The sequence below is a fragment of the Carlito syrichta genome, unplaced genomic scaffold (assembly GCF_000164805.1).
Source record: "Carlito syrichta isolate Samal-C Ts95f unplaced genomic scaffold, Tarsius_syrichta-2.0.1 Scaffold316368, whole genome shotgun sequence".
NCBI lineage: Eukaryota > Metazoa > Chordata > Mammalia > Primates > Tarsiidae > Carlito > Carlito syrichta.
In genome coordinates this window covers 802,136-816,479 of record NW_007260464.1, presented here as the reverse complement: position 1 = coordinate 816,479, position 14,344 = coordinate 802,136, and the positions used below count along the sequence as shown (strand labels likewise).

The window sequence follows — 14,344 nt, the reverse complement described above, 5'->3', positions numbered from 1 at the left end:
ATAACTAGGGCTTGTTTTCTCTATGACCAGGGTCAAGATTATTGGAATGTTTAGAAATGGGAAAAAAGAATTATATGTAGCCAGGCATGGTGACTCACGCCTGACATCCCAGCACTTTGGGAGGCAAAGGTGAGAACCTGAGCTCAGCGGTCCGAGACCAGCCTGAGCAACATGGAGAGACATTGTCTCCACAATAATAAAAAAATCAGCTGGGCATGGTGGCACATGCCTGTGGTTCCAGCTACATGGAAGGCTGAGGCGGAAGGATCACCTGAGCCCAGCAGGTCGAGGCTGTGGTGGTCAGTAGAGTGTCACTGCATTCCAGCCTGGGCAACAGAGTGAGCCTCCAACTCAAAAAAAGGGAACTATATATTATTGATCTGCTTTCATACACACTATCTTATTTAAGTTTTAGGATGTCCTAGATGGCAAGTAAAAGGGTTAGCTCCATTTTTCATAATCCCATATTCATAGGTGAAGAATTAGAGTGTCAGTGAGGTTAATTAGCTTGCTTGGTATCACTCAGCTAATAAATAATGGAACAAAAATCAGGACCCATGTCTTATGTCAAAGCCCACATTTTGTATCCCTGGAAAGAGAATGTTATTTAGAAAGAAAACTGAGTAAAAGTAAACTGAGAAGAATTATTTAGGTAGCAACATCTATTTCTGAGGATTGTTGTGATGGTCACATTGAATAAAATGTCTGAAAGTAGTTGTCTTAATACTGGGCACGTGACTGGTGTTCAATCTATGCTGGTTGAATCTGAGCTGGAAGGAATTTTGATGCCATAGCATAGAGGTGGTGAAGGGAGGAAAGGAGACATTAAGCTCCCAAATTATGATCGTGGTAAACCACTGATGGCATCCACAGAGCCAGAGCACCCTGTCCAGAATGTGGTTAAAGCCTTTTAATCCAGTTATTCCATGCACTTAGCAAGTATTCTTTGAACATCTCTTATGTGCTGGGAGTGTGTTTGGCATTGGGGATCTAAAAATGAACAGGAAGGGTCAACTGTGCTGGTTCTGTCCAAGGGGGTTGAAAACAGGCAGAGAAGTGCCCACTGGCTGTTGTCGCTTGGAGTTTGCTGGGCTTTGGCTGGAGCAATCTCAGTGGAGCCTTGGACATAGACGCCAGTTGCACAGACTGAAAAACGATGAGAACATAAACAAGTGGGGACAGAGAATGTGGATGACGACGGAGTGGGATGCAGGGCCAGGGATGCTTTCCTTGATGGAGAGGACCTGGCAGAGAAGGATAAATGTGGCTGTGGAGGGAGAGAAAGGACTAGAGGAGAAAGCAGGGGAGATGGTGTGGGCGCCGAAGCATAAGTGGAAGGTGAGTCTTCATCAGGAGTGTGGACCCTTCATCCATGAGCACATGGCAGAAGCCCAGTGGGTAGGGATAGGGGGTGGGACCATGGGCAGATCTCAGGGAGAGGTGAGTCAGGATATCAACTGGGAGGGGAGTGGGGAAGAGGGAGAAGTTTGATGGCAGAGGAAGAAGCATTAAGTAATTGTCGTGGAGAGCAAGAGAGTAATAGACAGTGGAGTCTCTCATTCTTCCCCCCTTCTCCCTCAGTGCCTTCTGTCGGTTCCATTCTGCCCTTCACCTGCCCCCTCACCCTTGCCTTCCCCTCTTATTGTCTTCCCTGCTTCTCCTGGACTCAGAGACCTGGAGAACATTCTAGAATGTCTTGGCTGTCTGCATGCTTAGAGGTCAACTACCCCCTTCTTTATTGAATAATGGAGGAAACAGACACAGACCATGTGACCAATCCAAGGCCATGATTCAACTGGGTGCTAAGCTGACCCTTAAAGCGAGGATTCTTCCCTCTCTTATTCTCTTCCCAGCCCTCCCAGTCCTGAAGCACATGATAGGCCAGTCATTCTTTCAGCATTTAGGGAAGACTCCCCGGTGCTAGGGTGTAGGGTGCTCAGATTTTAGAGTTGATAAAAAAAAGATGGTTCTGCCCTCAGACAGCATGGGGACTACACATAATTCTAAAAACAGTGAAACCCAAGTGATGTCAACAGAGTGTCATCCTAAGTGTGAAGGGATCCATTTAGTTTAGACCCAGGGCAGCTGGATAAGAACTCCAAGGAGGGGCCCCACTAGTGGAATGAAACAGATGAGTAAGATGTTCCAGGTGTAGTCGGGCTCGGTGGCTCAGCCGGCAATCCCGCGCCTTTGGGAGGCTGAGGTGAGTGGATTGCCTGAGCCCGCGGGTTCGAGACCCGCCTGGGCAGCGAGACCTCATCTCTACAATAAATCAAAAACTCAGTTGGGCGTGGTAGCGCATGCCTGTAATTCCGGCTACTTGGAAGGCTGAGGCGGAAGGATTCCCGGAGCCCAGCAGGCGAGGCTGCGGTGGCTGGGAGCAACCACTGCATTCCAGTCTGGGCGACCAAGTGAGACTCCAACTCAAAAAAAAAAAATGTTCCAGGTGGTGAAAAGAGAAAGGTGAGTCTAAGCAGAGGGCAGAGCCTGTGCAAAGGCTTGGAGTCCTGAATCTGTGTAAATAGAGTTCTTGTGGTTAGGAGTGAAGGCTCCGGAGATCTCTTGTGTTTGAATCTGGACTTTGCTGCTTCCTAACTGTGAGCCCTTGAGCAATTTATTTAACCTCTCTGTGCCTTGATTTTCGCCTCAGGAAAGACGATGATAATAGTACTTATCTCATAGGGTTGTTATGAGGATTAAATGAACGAATCCATAAAAAGTGCTTGAAATAGTATCTTGCCAATAATTTTTGCTCAATAAATGTGAGCGGTGATGACACTGTTGACTATGACAACGATGGTGGTGACAGTTATGGGGTGTTGCTGCTCCATTCAGACACTTCTGGTTTCCGTACCACTAAGCAAATCCCCTGAGTCCAACACAAGGCCTGGGGCAGAACAGGTACTTGACAACTATTTTCTGGACAAATAAATGGATGAATTAGTGGCTGGGAAGAACTTTGAGAATTCAGAGCCAACAGTAGCAGTGGGGCCTTGGGTCTGACTGGGGAAACTCACCTCCCTCATTGCTTCGCTCCACACTCACCATCTTGTCCCAGAGCTCCACCATCTTCAGAAAGAACCTCTGGAGGAAACTTTGTGGAAGGGTTCAGCTGTTCCATATAGTTTATACTTTTTCTTTTCTTTTCTCCCTCTTCTCCTTGTAGGAAAGAACAGCTAGAGGCAGCAGCCAGGTAAGTTTCTGATTATGAATCTCCTTCTTCCCACCATTGTATGTGAACAGAGGGTGTAGGACCCCTGAGTGGCCATGCTGGTCACCAGAGTCTTTGACACCCACTGTTGCTGCTGGCCACCATAGTCCTCTGCCACTTTCATGCTGGAAACTTAATAAGGGAAACTTAATAAGAATCATAATAGAAGTCATTTGTTGAGCTAGGTTAGGTTTTGTGCTAGAAATTGTACATATGTTATCTCATTTGGTTTTCACAAACCACAACGTGAGATAGACCTTAATATTCTCATTTGTGGATGAAGAGATTGGGGCTCGGAGAGGTTGAGTCATTCCCTCTGGGTCCCAGAGCAATTGAGTGTCAAGACCAAAATTCAAAGCCAGGTATAAATATTAAGGCCATGTTGTTTCTATGATATATTGCTTTATTTGCTTCTTGGGCTCACAGACAGTACTTGAGAAAGGAAACAAAAATTGTGATTCATGATCCTCACAACTGTGGAGGTTTCCCAATCAACTATGCTCCCTGCAGGTGGCTGCGGAGGCAGGGGAAGCTTCAGGGTTGTAATCTTTTCTATGGCCCTCCCTTCCTCTCCCTCGCAAGATGTCTCAATGCCAGTTAAACTATAGACCTGCTATAGGTTGTAAATAAAAACTATCCCTTGAAACATCAGTTTAACAATTGATCTCCTGAACACTAAGTCACATTGCCCTCCTTCTAGATCTGACAAAATTTAGGCAGAGGAGGTAGGAGGACCCCGGGATACCTTGTAGGGGAACCACTTGAGAACAGTGGCCTTTGGAAAGCTGAGCCAAGTCCTCTTGAGTGGGTTCATGAAACCCATTCACACATAATCCTGCTTGGAAGAAACAGTTATGGACATATGCCTCCATTTGTGTGTGTTTTCAAATGGACCATGTGTTTCTCCCCTGGACTCACTTTGGACTGTAGGGCACTTGGGAAGATTGGAAAGGGGGGCTGGTTGATTGACAATAATAGTATCAAGACATTTGCTAGAGGATCTGCAGCAGCGCATGGCCCCCAGAGGCAGAGGGGGAAGACACAGCAGAGATCTCTTCAGATATTTGTATAGCAACTGAGCGCTGCCTCCCTCCCATCCCCCCCAATAGCCAATGAGTACCAGTTACTATCCAGGGTTCAAGACTCCCAACAGGGTGTTCTTTCTTCTCCTTCTCTGGTGATCTACAGGGTTAATCCATGCCTATGATGACACTGAAAGTGCATTGTTAAATCTACCTTTAGAATCTTTTCTATACAGACATGAACAGAATTCAACCATAAAATCCATAAAAAGCGCTTAAAATAGTATTTTGCCAATAATTATTGCTCAATAAATGTGAGCGGTGATGACAGTGTTGACTATGACGACGATGGTGGTGACAGAGTTATGGGGTGTTGTTGCTACATTCCGACACTTCTGGTTTCCGTACCACTAAGCAAATCCCCTGAGTCCAACACATGCAAAATGAACATGCAAAATCTCACTGTGCATTGGATTCAGCACCTCAGGTTTAATGAGGGCCCAGATAGATACATTTTGAGGCTTTCCTGGAAATGCCTCTCCAGGTATGGGAAAGGGAATCTCTGATATCTGGTCAGAATCTCTGAAATCTGGTTCCCTTGCAAGAACCCTCCACTCTACCCAGGTGCAGAGAGAAAAATCTATTTCATGATTTCTCAAGGTCAGAGTTGCTGGGTGTTTGCTGGCTCACCCATCTCAGGGAAGAAGAGCAAGATCATTATATAAGCTGCTCAGTCTTTCTCATCCAGGACTGGATCAGTCAAATTTGGCTGATGGGTTAGCAGGTGAGATGCCAGGTGCAATTATAGCTATATAGACTAGAAGTGGGAATGAGATCTGGAGGAAGAATGGGAGACTTGTCAACAGAGGAATCAATTTCTTTACCCAAGAAGGCAGGGAATAAGGTGACTGCAAGTTGTTCAGCTATGTGTGTATGCATTAGATTCATACTTCCTGACATGTATTTTCCACTGTACAGTAGTTTCGACAGGCTGACAGCTAACTGGCATTCCAATCTTCCTTTATTCATGTTTCTAAGCAGAGTCAGATTTGGAGTTCATCTTATTGCCTCCTTCTAACATAAGTAGCCCACACATGTGTTTATTTGTCAGTCTAAGGAAAGAATTATATTCTTTGTGACGTAACAAATCTTGATGCTGTTATTGGGGGCAGGAAAATTGACTTTTTTGGACAACTTATTGGAAAGAGTCCAAATCAATGCTTAGTTATAAAGCCATTGCTTTATAAGGGCTGTCTTGACTGTTTTGATTTATGTGGGCTTGTTTTAGGAACATAAACCCAGTTGAATTCTTACAATGACTGGAAAGTGGGCTTTGATAATTTTATCCTGAGCACTTTACACATGTCATCCTACTTGATTCTCATAAAAATAAAGGTCGTTGACACCCCACTCCATCCATGTTATAGACATCCATGTATTTTTAGATGCCCAACTCATGGTGCCCTTAGGTGGGATTCAGAGCTTCCCTACTTCTCTTGTTGTGGTCATTTCACTTTGACTTTCTCAGCTGATTTTCTTCATATTGAAGCTGTGGCTACTAACAGCCCCAGGATCACATGGGTTTGTTGTTGTTGTTTGTTTGTTTTTTATTCTCCCTTCTATCCATTTATCTATCTGTCACCTAACACCAGTTGTTAAAATCCCAGAGAAGCACTCAGATTGTCCCAGTTTCAGCCACATATTCATGCTCTGGGCAACCTCTACAACTCAGAGAGTAAAGGCTACTACTGGCCAACTTCTGCACCAGGTCCCCATCTGTTAGAGTGGGTGGGTGGGTGCAGGTGTAAAATACTATGATTAGCAGCCCTCATTAGAGTCACTTGATGAAGGGAGCCAGTTCCTGAAAGAATAATCTCTTTTTTCCCAATAAATTGATGAATAAAACATCCAGCAGACAAGCAAGTATAAATCTACTCATAGACTTTTAACTTCCAAATAATAATATTGCATTAAAGAACCTCAACAGTGAACCATTTTGAGATTGGTACCTTGTGTTAATGCCATGATTTTGATAACTCATGATTTTGATTACTCATCAGTAATAACTATCCAGTAGACATGCAACTGATAATTAGTGCTGATAACTGGGGGCATCTTTTTTGATAGAAACTAGCATTTTTTGAGTCCTCAAAACAGGTAACTGCGAGCCCAAAGGTTCATCTTGTATTTTCACACAATTCAGTCTCAACAGCAACCTTCATGGACTCTTCTCCCTTGAATCTGTCTTTGGAGAGAGAAGAAATTTTTCCTAGGCACATTCTCTTGTTTGTTTGTTTTGTTTGTTTTGCTATTTTAATGGTTTTAGGGAATACAAATAGTTTTTGGTTACATGTATGCACTGCATCATGCCAAAGAAGTCTGGGTTTTAAGTATTCCCACCACCCCCACCTTTCACATTGTACCTAATAGGTGACTTTTCCTCCTTCCACCTCTTCCCCACCTTCCTCCCCTCCCCCGTGTCTCCAATGTCCATTATGCCATTCTCTATGATGTTGAGTTCCCACTTATAAGTGAGAACATGCGGTGTTTTGTTTTCTGTTCCTGCGTTAGTTCACTTAGGATGCTGTTCTCTGATTCCATCCAAGTTGCTGCAAAAGACATTATTTGACTCTTATTATGTCTGAATAGTATTCCAGGGTGTGTGTGTGTGTGTGTGTGTGTGTGTGTGTGTGTGTGTGTGTGTGTGTGTACACGCACACCACATTTTCATTGCTAATCAGTTGATGGGCATTTAGGTTGATTTCACCTCTTTGCAATTATAGATTTCCAGACACATTCTTTATCTCCTACCTGGCGATCATGTCTTTCCCATTACGAAATTGGCAAGAATCTAGTAGAGAATCGTTCTTTGGGATGAAGGATTCAAGTATAATAACAATGACTTACAAAGAATGCTTATTGCTTGCCTGGCATAGTTCTAAGCATATCTAATCTTCATAGCACTCTAAGAGGTAGGTACTCTTATAATCCCCATTTTTTAAATGAGAAACCAGGGCTCAGATAGTTAAATGATTTGCACAAGGTCATACAGATTGTTAACTGGCTTGCACAAGGTCATACAACTAGAAACTAGCAAGAGCCCGACTTGGATCCAGTTGACTCTACCGTTCATGGTCCCAACCACCATGCTTGTCTTCCAAGGGAAGGTCCCTTAGGGAACCATTTTGTTTTATTTTCTTCTGTTCTTTTTTGTTTTGTTTTCTTCTATCTTCCTTGATTTACATACCCAGAGTCCCTGCCACAAGAGGAGGGTGTGGAGGCCAGAAAAGGCACCAAATTAGATCTTCTATAGCGTGAAGGAGCATTTGGTCAGATGCTCTTATTCACACTTCGACATCAGCCACATGAAATTTATCTCACAGAGTCATGGATGATGTTGGGAATAAAACACCTTCCATGCCCTAGAATCAGTGACTACTCAAGGTAAACAAGAATGTAGAGATCAATTAATCCAACCTTTAATTTTACCAGTGAGAAAAAGTGTTACAAGGATTGAATACAATTCCATAGATATTAGTATTTTCTTCTGCTGTCCAGACCCTGAAACACTGACCCAGGATACAAAGTCACTGAGACACAATGGTGAGATTTAGACCAATTTTGTTTACTCTCAGAGGGATCCTGAACATGTTCTGAAGGCTTAGTCTTGGTTTCCTCTTGCAATAATTAGGTGAGAGATATATAACACCCTTTCCCTTCTGAATTATGAACTAACTAAGAAATAAACTTTGGAGTCTGAGAAGGGTTAAAATATAGTTTAAATTTGCTGCGTAGGCTGGGCACGGTAGCTCAAGCCTATAATTCCAGCACTTTGGGAGGCTAAGGTGAGAGGATTGCCCAAGCCCACAGGTTTGAGACCAGCCTGGAAAACTTGGTTGAGACCTCATCTCTACAATAAATCAATAATCTAGCATGGGTGGTAGCATGTGCCTGTAGCTCCGGCTACTTGGGAGGCTGAGGCAGAAGGATCTTCTGAGTGAGACTCCCGACACACACACACACACACACAAAATTCCTGGGTAAAGCAGGGTTGGCTTTGAGGGTAACAGAGAGCTTCATGACATTTTCCACCAAGTCTGACCTTGGAAACAGCACAGGGACAGAGCAGACACTCTCCCAGATAGACTCAGGTTACAGGGGACTGGAGAAAGACCACATCTGAACACTGGCATTGAATACAGAACTTGCTCGATCAAGGAACATGTGTCAATGGCTACTGCACATGCACCATAACCCAATCAGATAACTCACCTCCTCCCACAGAGAAACTAGTAGAGGGTAAGCGCCTTCTCCCCGATTCTTCTGAGAGTGTGGAAATTCCATTTCCATAACTGCAAATATATGAGAAGGGATGGTCCTTCCTGCATCTCATGCTGCCTCCTCTCTACCCTTGAGCAGGTCATTTCTCAGCACACGTTCTTGACTTGGTTCCATGAATCTGAAAACAGGACTTTTCACGAAGCACCTTCAAGTCAACTGTCCTTGTTTGCTGTGCTAGCTTCCTACAGCGGCCATAAAAAGCTAACGCACACTGGGTAACTTAAAAACAACAGAAATTTATTCTCTCGCAGTTCTGGAGGCTAAAAATCTAAACTCTCCCCCTCTGGGCTCAAGAGGAGGTCTCTTGCCTCTTCTTAGCTTCTGATAGTTAATGATGATCCTCAGTGCTCCTTGGGCTTTGAGACCCATCTCTCCAATATCGGCCTCCATGTTCACATGGCCTTTTTCTCTCTGAGTGTGTCTGTGTCCCTGTACCCAAATCTTTTTCTCCTTTCTCTTATAAAGACAATAGTCATTAGATTAAAGGCCCACACCAATCCTGTATGCCCTCATTCTAACTTGATTACATCTGCAAAGGCATCATCTCCAAGTAGGGTCACATTCACAGGTATCAGGTTAGAGACTGAACATGTTTTAGGGGGGGACACAATTTGACTCTACACTTGCTGGAGGAAAGTGTGATGGGTTACACATGGTGGGACGCTGTCTCAGCAGATCTGGGTTACATAATTTTCAGATGGATGTTTATGAGACATTTAGATTTTGTTATCCCCCTATACTGATGAGGACACTAGGGATTCACAAGTTGAAACAACTCACACAGGTGCTGGGATTTGAAGTTGTGTCTTCCTGGCTCCCTTCAGATCTGTGATCCTTTCTTCTCTTTAGCTAGGAACTAAAAATAACCAGGTGGTGTAACTGGTAGGTAGTCATAGCCATAGGGGCAGAGAACAGACTCCAGAGTTAGACTACTAGACTTCCCAGCCTGCGTTCCCTTCTTATTAGCTGTGTGATCTTGACAACTCGTGCAACCTCTCTGGGTCTCCATGTTCTTATCTGTGAAATGAGGACAATAGTGGTATTGATCTGTGAAAAGGTCAATAGTGGTATTGATCTGTGAAAAGAGGACAATAGTGGTATTGATCTCATAGACTGGCACTTATAAGAGTGCCCAGCCTGTGGCAAATGCTCACTGGAGATCAATGCTGATCAGTTGGCATATTATTCATACTGGAGAGACAGGTACATGGTGAAATATTTTTAGGAGACCCACAGAGAATGATTTGTTGTTCTTCACTGTCATATCGGTATGTGAGTCTGCATGTCTTTGGTGCACCTGCTGCAAATGTCTTGGAATCACACTCATAGATTCTCAGACTTGCTGGATCAGTGGAGACCAAATAGGTCTTGAGTTCAGCAGAATGAACTTTGCAAACCTATCCAAAAGACAGAGAACCAGATTAGCACATCAGAGATATTTCAAAACCATGATGCTGTTCCTTGCAGCCCAGGGGTCACTCCAGCCACAATCCTGCCTCTTCCCTGCTTTATTTGCTCTTTGCCTTCCTCAGAATAGTCAGGCCTTTAGAAGTCACCTGCCACCTGGGCCCAAGGTCCCTTATCACCAGTAGGCAGCAGTCAGGCCAGGCAATTCCCAAGACACTTCAGGTCTTGTGTGCTGCGAGTTTGTAGCCACGGGAGAATGATTGGAGTCATGTTGCTTTGCCACATTGGGTGCTATGAGTTACATACTGCTTTTAGTAATTTGTGCTATGTGATTTGGGGCACATTACTAAACCTCTCTTTACCTCAGTTTCCTCATCTGTATGATGGTTATTATAAGAGTACCTACCTTCCAGGACTGTGGGAGATTAGGTGCTTAGAATAGAGCCTTGTGGTCACTATTGCTTAAGGGTTTGCTTCTATTATCATTATTATTATCCTGATTGGCACTCATATTTCTAGGTTTCCTGGACCCAGAGTCATTTCTACATGATATAGGCTAGCTTAGGAATCTCAATGACCTAGGTTTGAATCTTTGCTTTGAATACTTTTCTCCTTCCTATCTTTCTGTCTTCCTGCCTTCCTAACCTCAACACTAAGCTTTAAGAACCCCGCTTTGTGTCATCCCTACCTAGAGATTTCCAGGGAATTGTAACTCAAGGTTTCATGGGAGAGGCCCTCACAGTCTTATGGGGAAAGCAGATATGTCAGCCAAAGAAACCAGTGCAGTATGGGTGGTGTTAGTATGGAGATATTACAGACACACAGTTATGAGAATGGGCAAAAAAGAAAGTAATTCTACGTTCTACCTGGAACAAAGGGTCAGGGAACAATCCACGGAGGGGCTTTTGTTTGGCCTGACTATTAAGGGCTGAGTAGATTCTTACTGGGCTAAGGAAGGAATTAAGATCCTATTCTTGTTCCTCCTCTGTTGTATTCTTACATCACACAAACTAACAAGCCTCAAGTGCCTGGGGCTGTGATCTTTTCCCAGGCCGCCTGTTTCTATAGGAGAAATTCCTAGAAATGCCAATTCGTTAACTCAGTTAAGAAGCACACTGATGTCCCAAGGAAAATGCACAGAACCAATGAAATATACAGAGATCTATAAGAGAACATTCATTATGAAAATGTGCTCACACAATTCTTAAGGCCAGGGAGTCCCACAGTCTTCCTGGAGAACCAGGAAAGTTAGTGGTGTCATTTATTTTAAGTCCAAAGGCCTAAGAACCAGGGAGGCTGCTGGTATAAGTCCCAGAGTTTGAAAGCCTGAGAACAAGGAGGCTGCTATAAGTCTCAGAGTTTGAAGACCTGAGAACAGGGAGGCTGCTGGTACAAGTCCCAGAGTTTGAAGGTCCAAGAACCATACACTTCACCTCCGAAGGGCAGGAGAAGACAGCTGTCCCAGTTCAAGCAGAGAGTGCAAATTGTTCCTTCTTCCACCATTTTGTGTTATTTGGACCCTCGGAAGATGGGCCCGTCCATATTGGGGACAGCCAGCCTTCTTTGCTCAGTCTATTGATGCAAATGCTAATTTCTTCCAGAAACACCCTCACAGACACGCTCTGAAATAATGTTTTATCAGCTATCTGGGCATCCCTTAGCCCAGTCAAACTGACACATTCCATTAACCATTACAGAAAGGACATGAGCTATTTGGCTCTCCCAGCTCTACCATGAACAGTGTGAGGGCTGAAAGAAATTGCCATCATCTTTCTTATCGTTGATGTGAGGAAGACCTACCACATTCCAGGCCTTGGCTGGCCATTTCACATCCATTTTCATCTCATCCCCAGTTAAGATTTCCCATTTTATTTTAAAGAATAAACTAGTTTAATAAACAAGGAGAGACAGTAACTTTCATTCACCATCTCTTCTTTTTTGTTTTTTTTAGAAAGCAAAATTTATTGAGAGGATAGAAAAGCTCCCACAGTGGGAGGGGACCTGAAGGAGTTGCCCTCATGATCGCTTTTCTGAGAGAAAAACAGAACACCAAGGCCTCAAAAGTTTGGCATGTGGAAGGTGACAGATGTTTATTACCTGTGTGCCTTCTCTTTGTCAAGGTAGACTATGGAGCTAGAGGAGCCTCCTAAAAGCTGACTGAGATCCTAGGTAAGGTACCACTCTTCCCATGTGGAAATATGGAAGGATGAAAAAGTAATGGAGAGAAGGAATAAAATTAGGGCTTTAACCCCTTTACATGGGATTGGCTGCTGTGTTCTGGCCTGTGTTATTTCATTGAGCTCTCATATCAAATGCCAAAAGACAAATTAACCACTTCTTGAAAATACTCTGTTTCTGGGTTCCAGTGACACTGCATTCATTCATCTATCCATCAGTCATCTATGTACTCATTATTCATCCATCCATCCATCCATCCATCCATCCAGTGTCCATCCATCTACCTGTTATCCATCCATCCATCCATTTTTCCATCCATCCATCATCCATTCTTTCACCCATCCATCATTCACTTATCCATCATCCACTTACTCAATGAATATCTATTAAGACACTTCTGTGTACTAGAAATCAGTCTAGATTCTGGGAATACAGCAAAGATCAGACAGACAAGGTCCCCAACTGCCTACTTGACAGGATGTCTCTCAGTCTCCCTCACAGTAATGTGTCCCAAATTCAATTTTTGATTACTTCTCCACACCTGTTTGTCCTCAGTCTTGCCCAACCCAAAAAATGTCGTTACCACTACTTATTTGTGGAGCCAGAAGCCAGGAGTGATTTCTTGTTTGTCTCTTTTCCTTTCAGTTCATATAGAATCCATCAGGGAAGAATACTGGTTTCTACTCCAAAATATATGTCCAAATTCCAGTCTTCTTCTCCCTCCTGCTGTAATCCCCACCATCCACAGCAATAGCATCTCTTGTCTGGAAAACTTCAAGGCGTCCTCATCCATCTCTAATTTTAGTTCTTGCTTCCCTCTGATCCATTCTTCACCAAAAAGCACTGTGTCACTTTTTTTAAAACAGTGGCCACATACACATAACATAAAATGTTACAATCTTAGCTATTTTGGGGTGTACCATTCAACAGTATTTGGTATATTCACATTGTTGTACAACAGATCTCTGTTTTTGCTTTGCAAAATGGAGACACCATGCCCATTAAATGACAACTCCCCATTATCCCCGGCCCCCAGTCCTTGGAAACTACCGTTCTACTTTCTGTTTCTCCGAGTCTGTCTACTCTAGATTTCTCATATAGGTGGAATTATACGGTATTTGCCCTTTTATGTCCAGCTTATTTCACTTAGTATGTCCTCAAGTTTCATCCATGTTGTAACATGTGACAGAATTTTCTTCCCTTTAAAAACTATAAATGGCATCCTGTTGTATGTCTATCCATTTTGTTTGTCTACTCATCCATTGATGGATAACATTTGGGTTACTTCCTCTTTTTTGCTATTGTGAATAATGCTGCTATGAGCAGGTATGGGACTTTTTAAAAGGTAAATTTGATATACTTTCTTCTTTTTAAAAAATATTTTAATGACCTCTGGGCACATTTACAATAAAATAGAAATTCCTATCTGGTATTTCCGTGTCTAAATCTTATTTCTGTTTCTAGAATTTCTGACTTAGCTGGCCTCTGATCTTATCTTCTGCCACCCTGCTCTCTGCTTGAAATGTTGTAGCCACGAGCTCTCCCTTTTGTCTTACAATCCAACCGTCACACCCCTCTTACCCATGTGCAACTCTTTTGCCTGGAGATTTCTCACTCTGGTTCTTTGAAGTCCAGCTTCTTCTCATTCTTCAATTTTCAGCTTCTGTATCTGGATCCCCATCATCTTAAATTTTGGACTACTGAAATTGGCTTCCTACTGACTTTCCTGGGCCACCTTACCTGTCAACCTCCCATATCCTCCGTTATCACATTCTCTTTGTTTCCTTGTAACATTTCAGGTGATAAATGTGTCTGTACTTATTGCATGTCATCTTGAATAATAAACTCATGGGAAGCTGTAAACCACTTCTCTCCTTATCACCTCTGTGTACTCAGCAAGTAACCAGGAGCCTAGCATTTATAAGATGTTAACTACATTTTTGTTGAATAAATAAGCCAGGCTCAGTGGCTCAGACTGTAATCCCGTGCTTTGGGAGGCTGAAGTGAGGGGATTGCCTGAGCCCACGGGTTCGAGACCCGCCTGGGCAACTTGGTGAGACCTCATTTCTACAATAAATCAAAAAATCAGCCGGGCATGATAGCGTGAGCCTGTAGTTCCAGCGATTTGGAAGGCTGAGGTGGAAGGATCACTGGAGCCCAGTAGGTCGAGGCTGCAGTGGCCGGG

At 43.5% G+C, this 14,344-nt stretch overlaps 1 protein-coding gene across 1 annotated transcript in view; it reads left to right on the top strand.

Annotated features, from left to right (window-relative positions):
• Positions 1–14,344, top strand: part of KCNQ3 (potassium voltage-gated channel subfamily Q member 3) — a 55,913-nt gene that overhangs the window by 24,208 nt on the left and 17,361 nt on the right. The window contains exon 9 of the mRNA XM_021707073.1: positions 3,167–3,193. Within this exon, the coding sequence (XP_021562748.1) occupies positions 3,167–3,193 (27 nt within the window). The remainder of the gene's footprint in view (positions 1–3,166; positions 3,194–14,344) is intronic.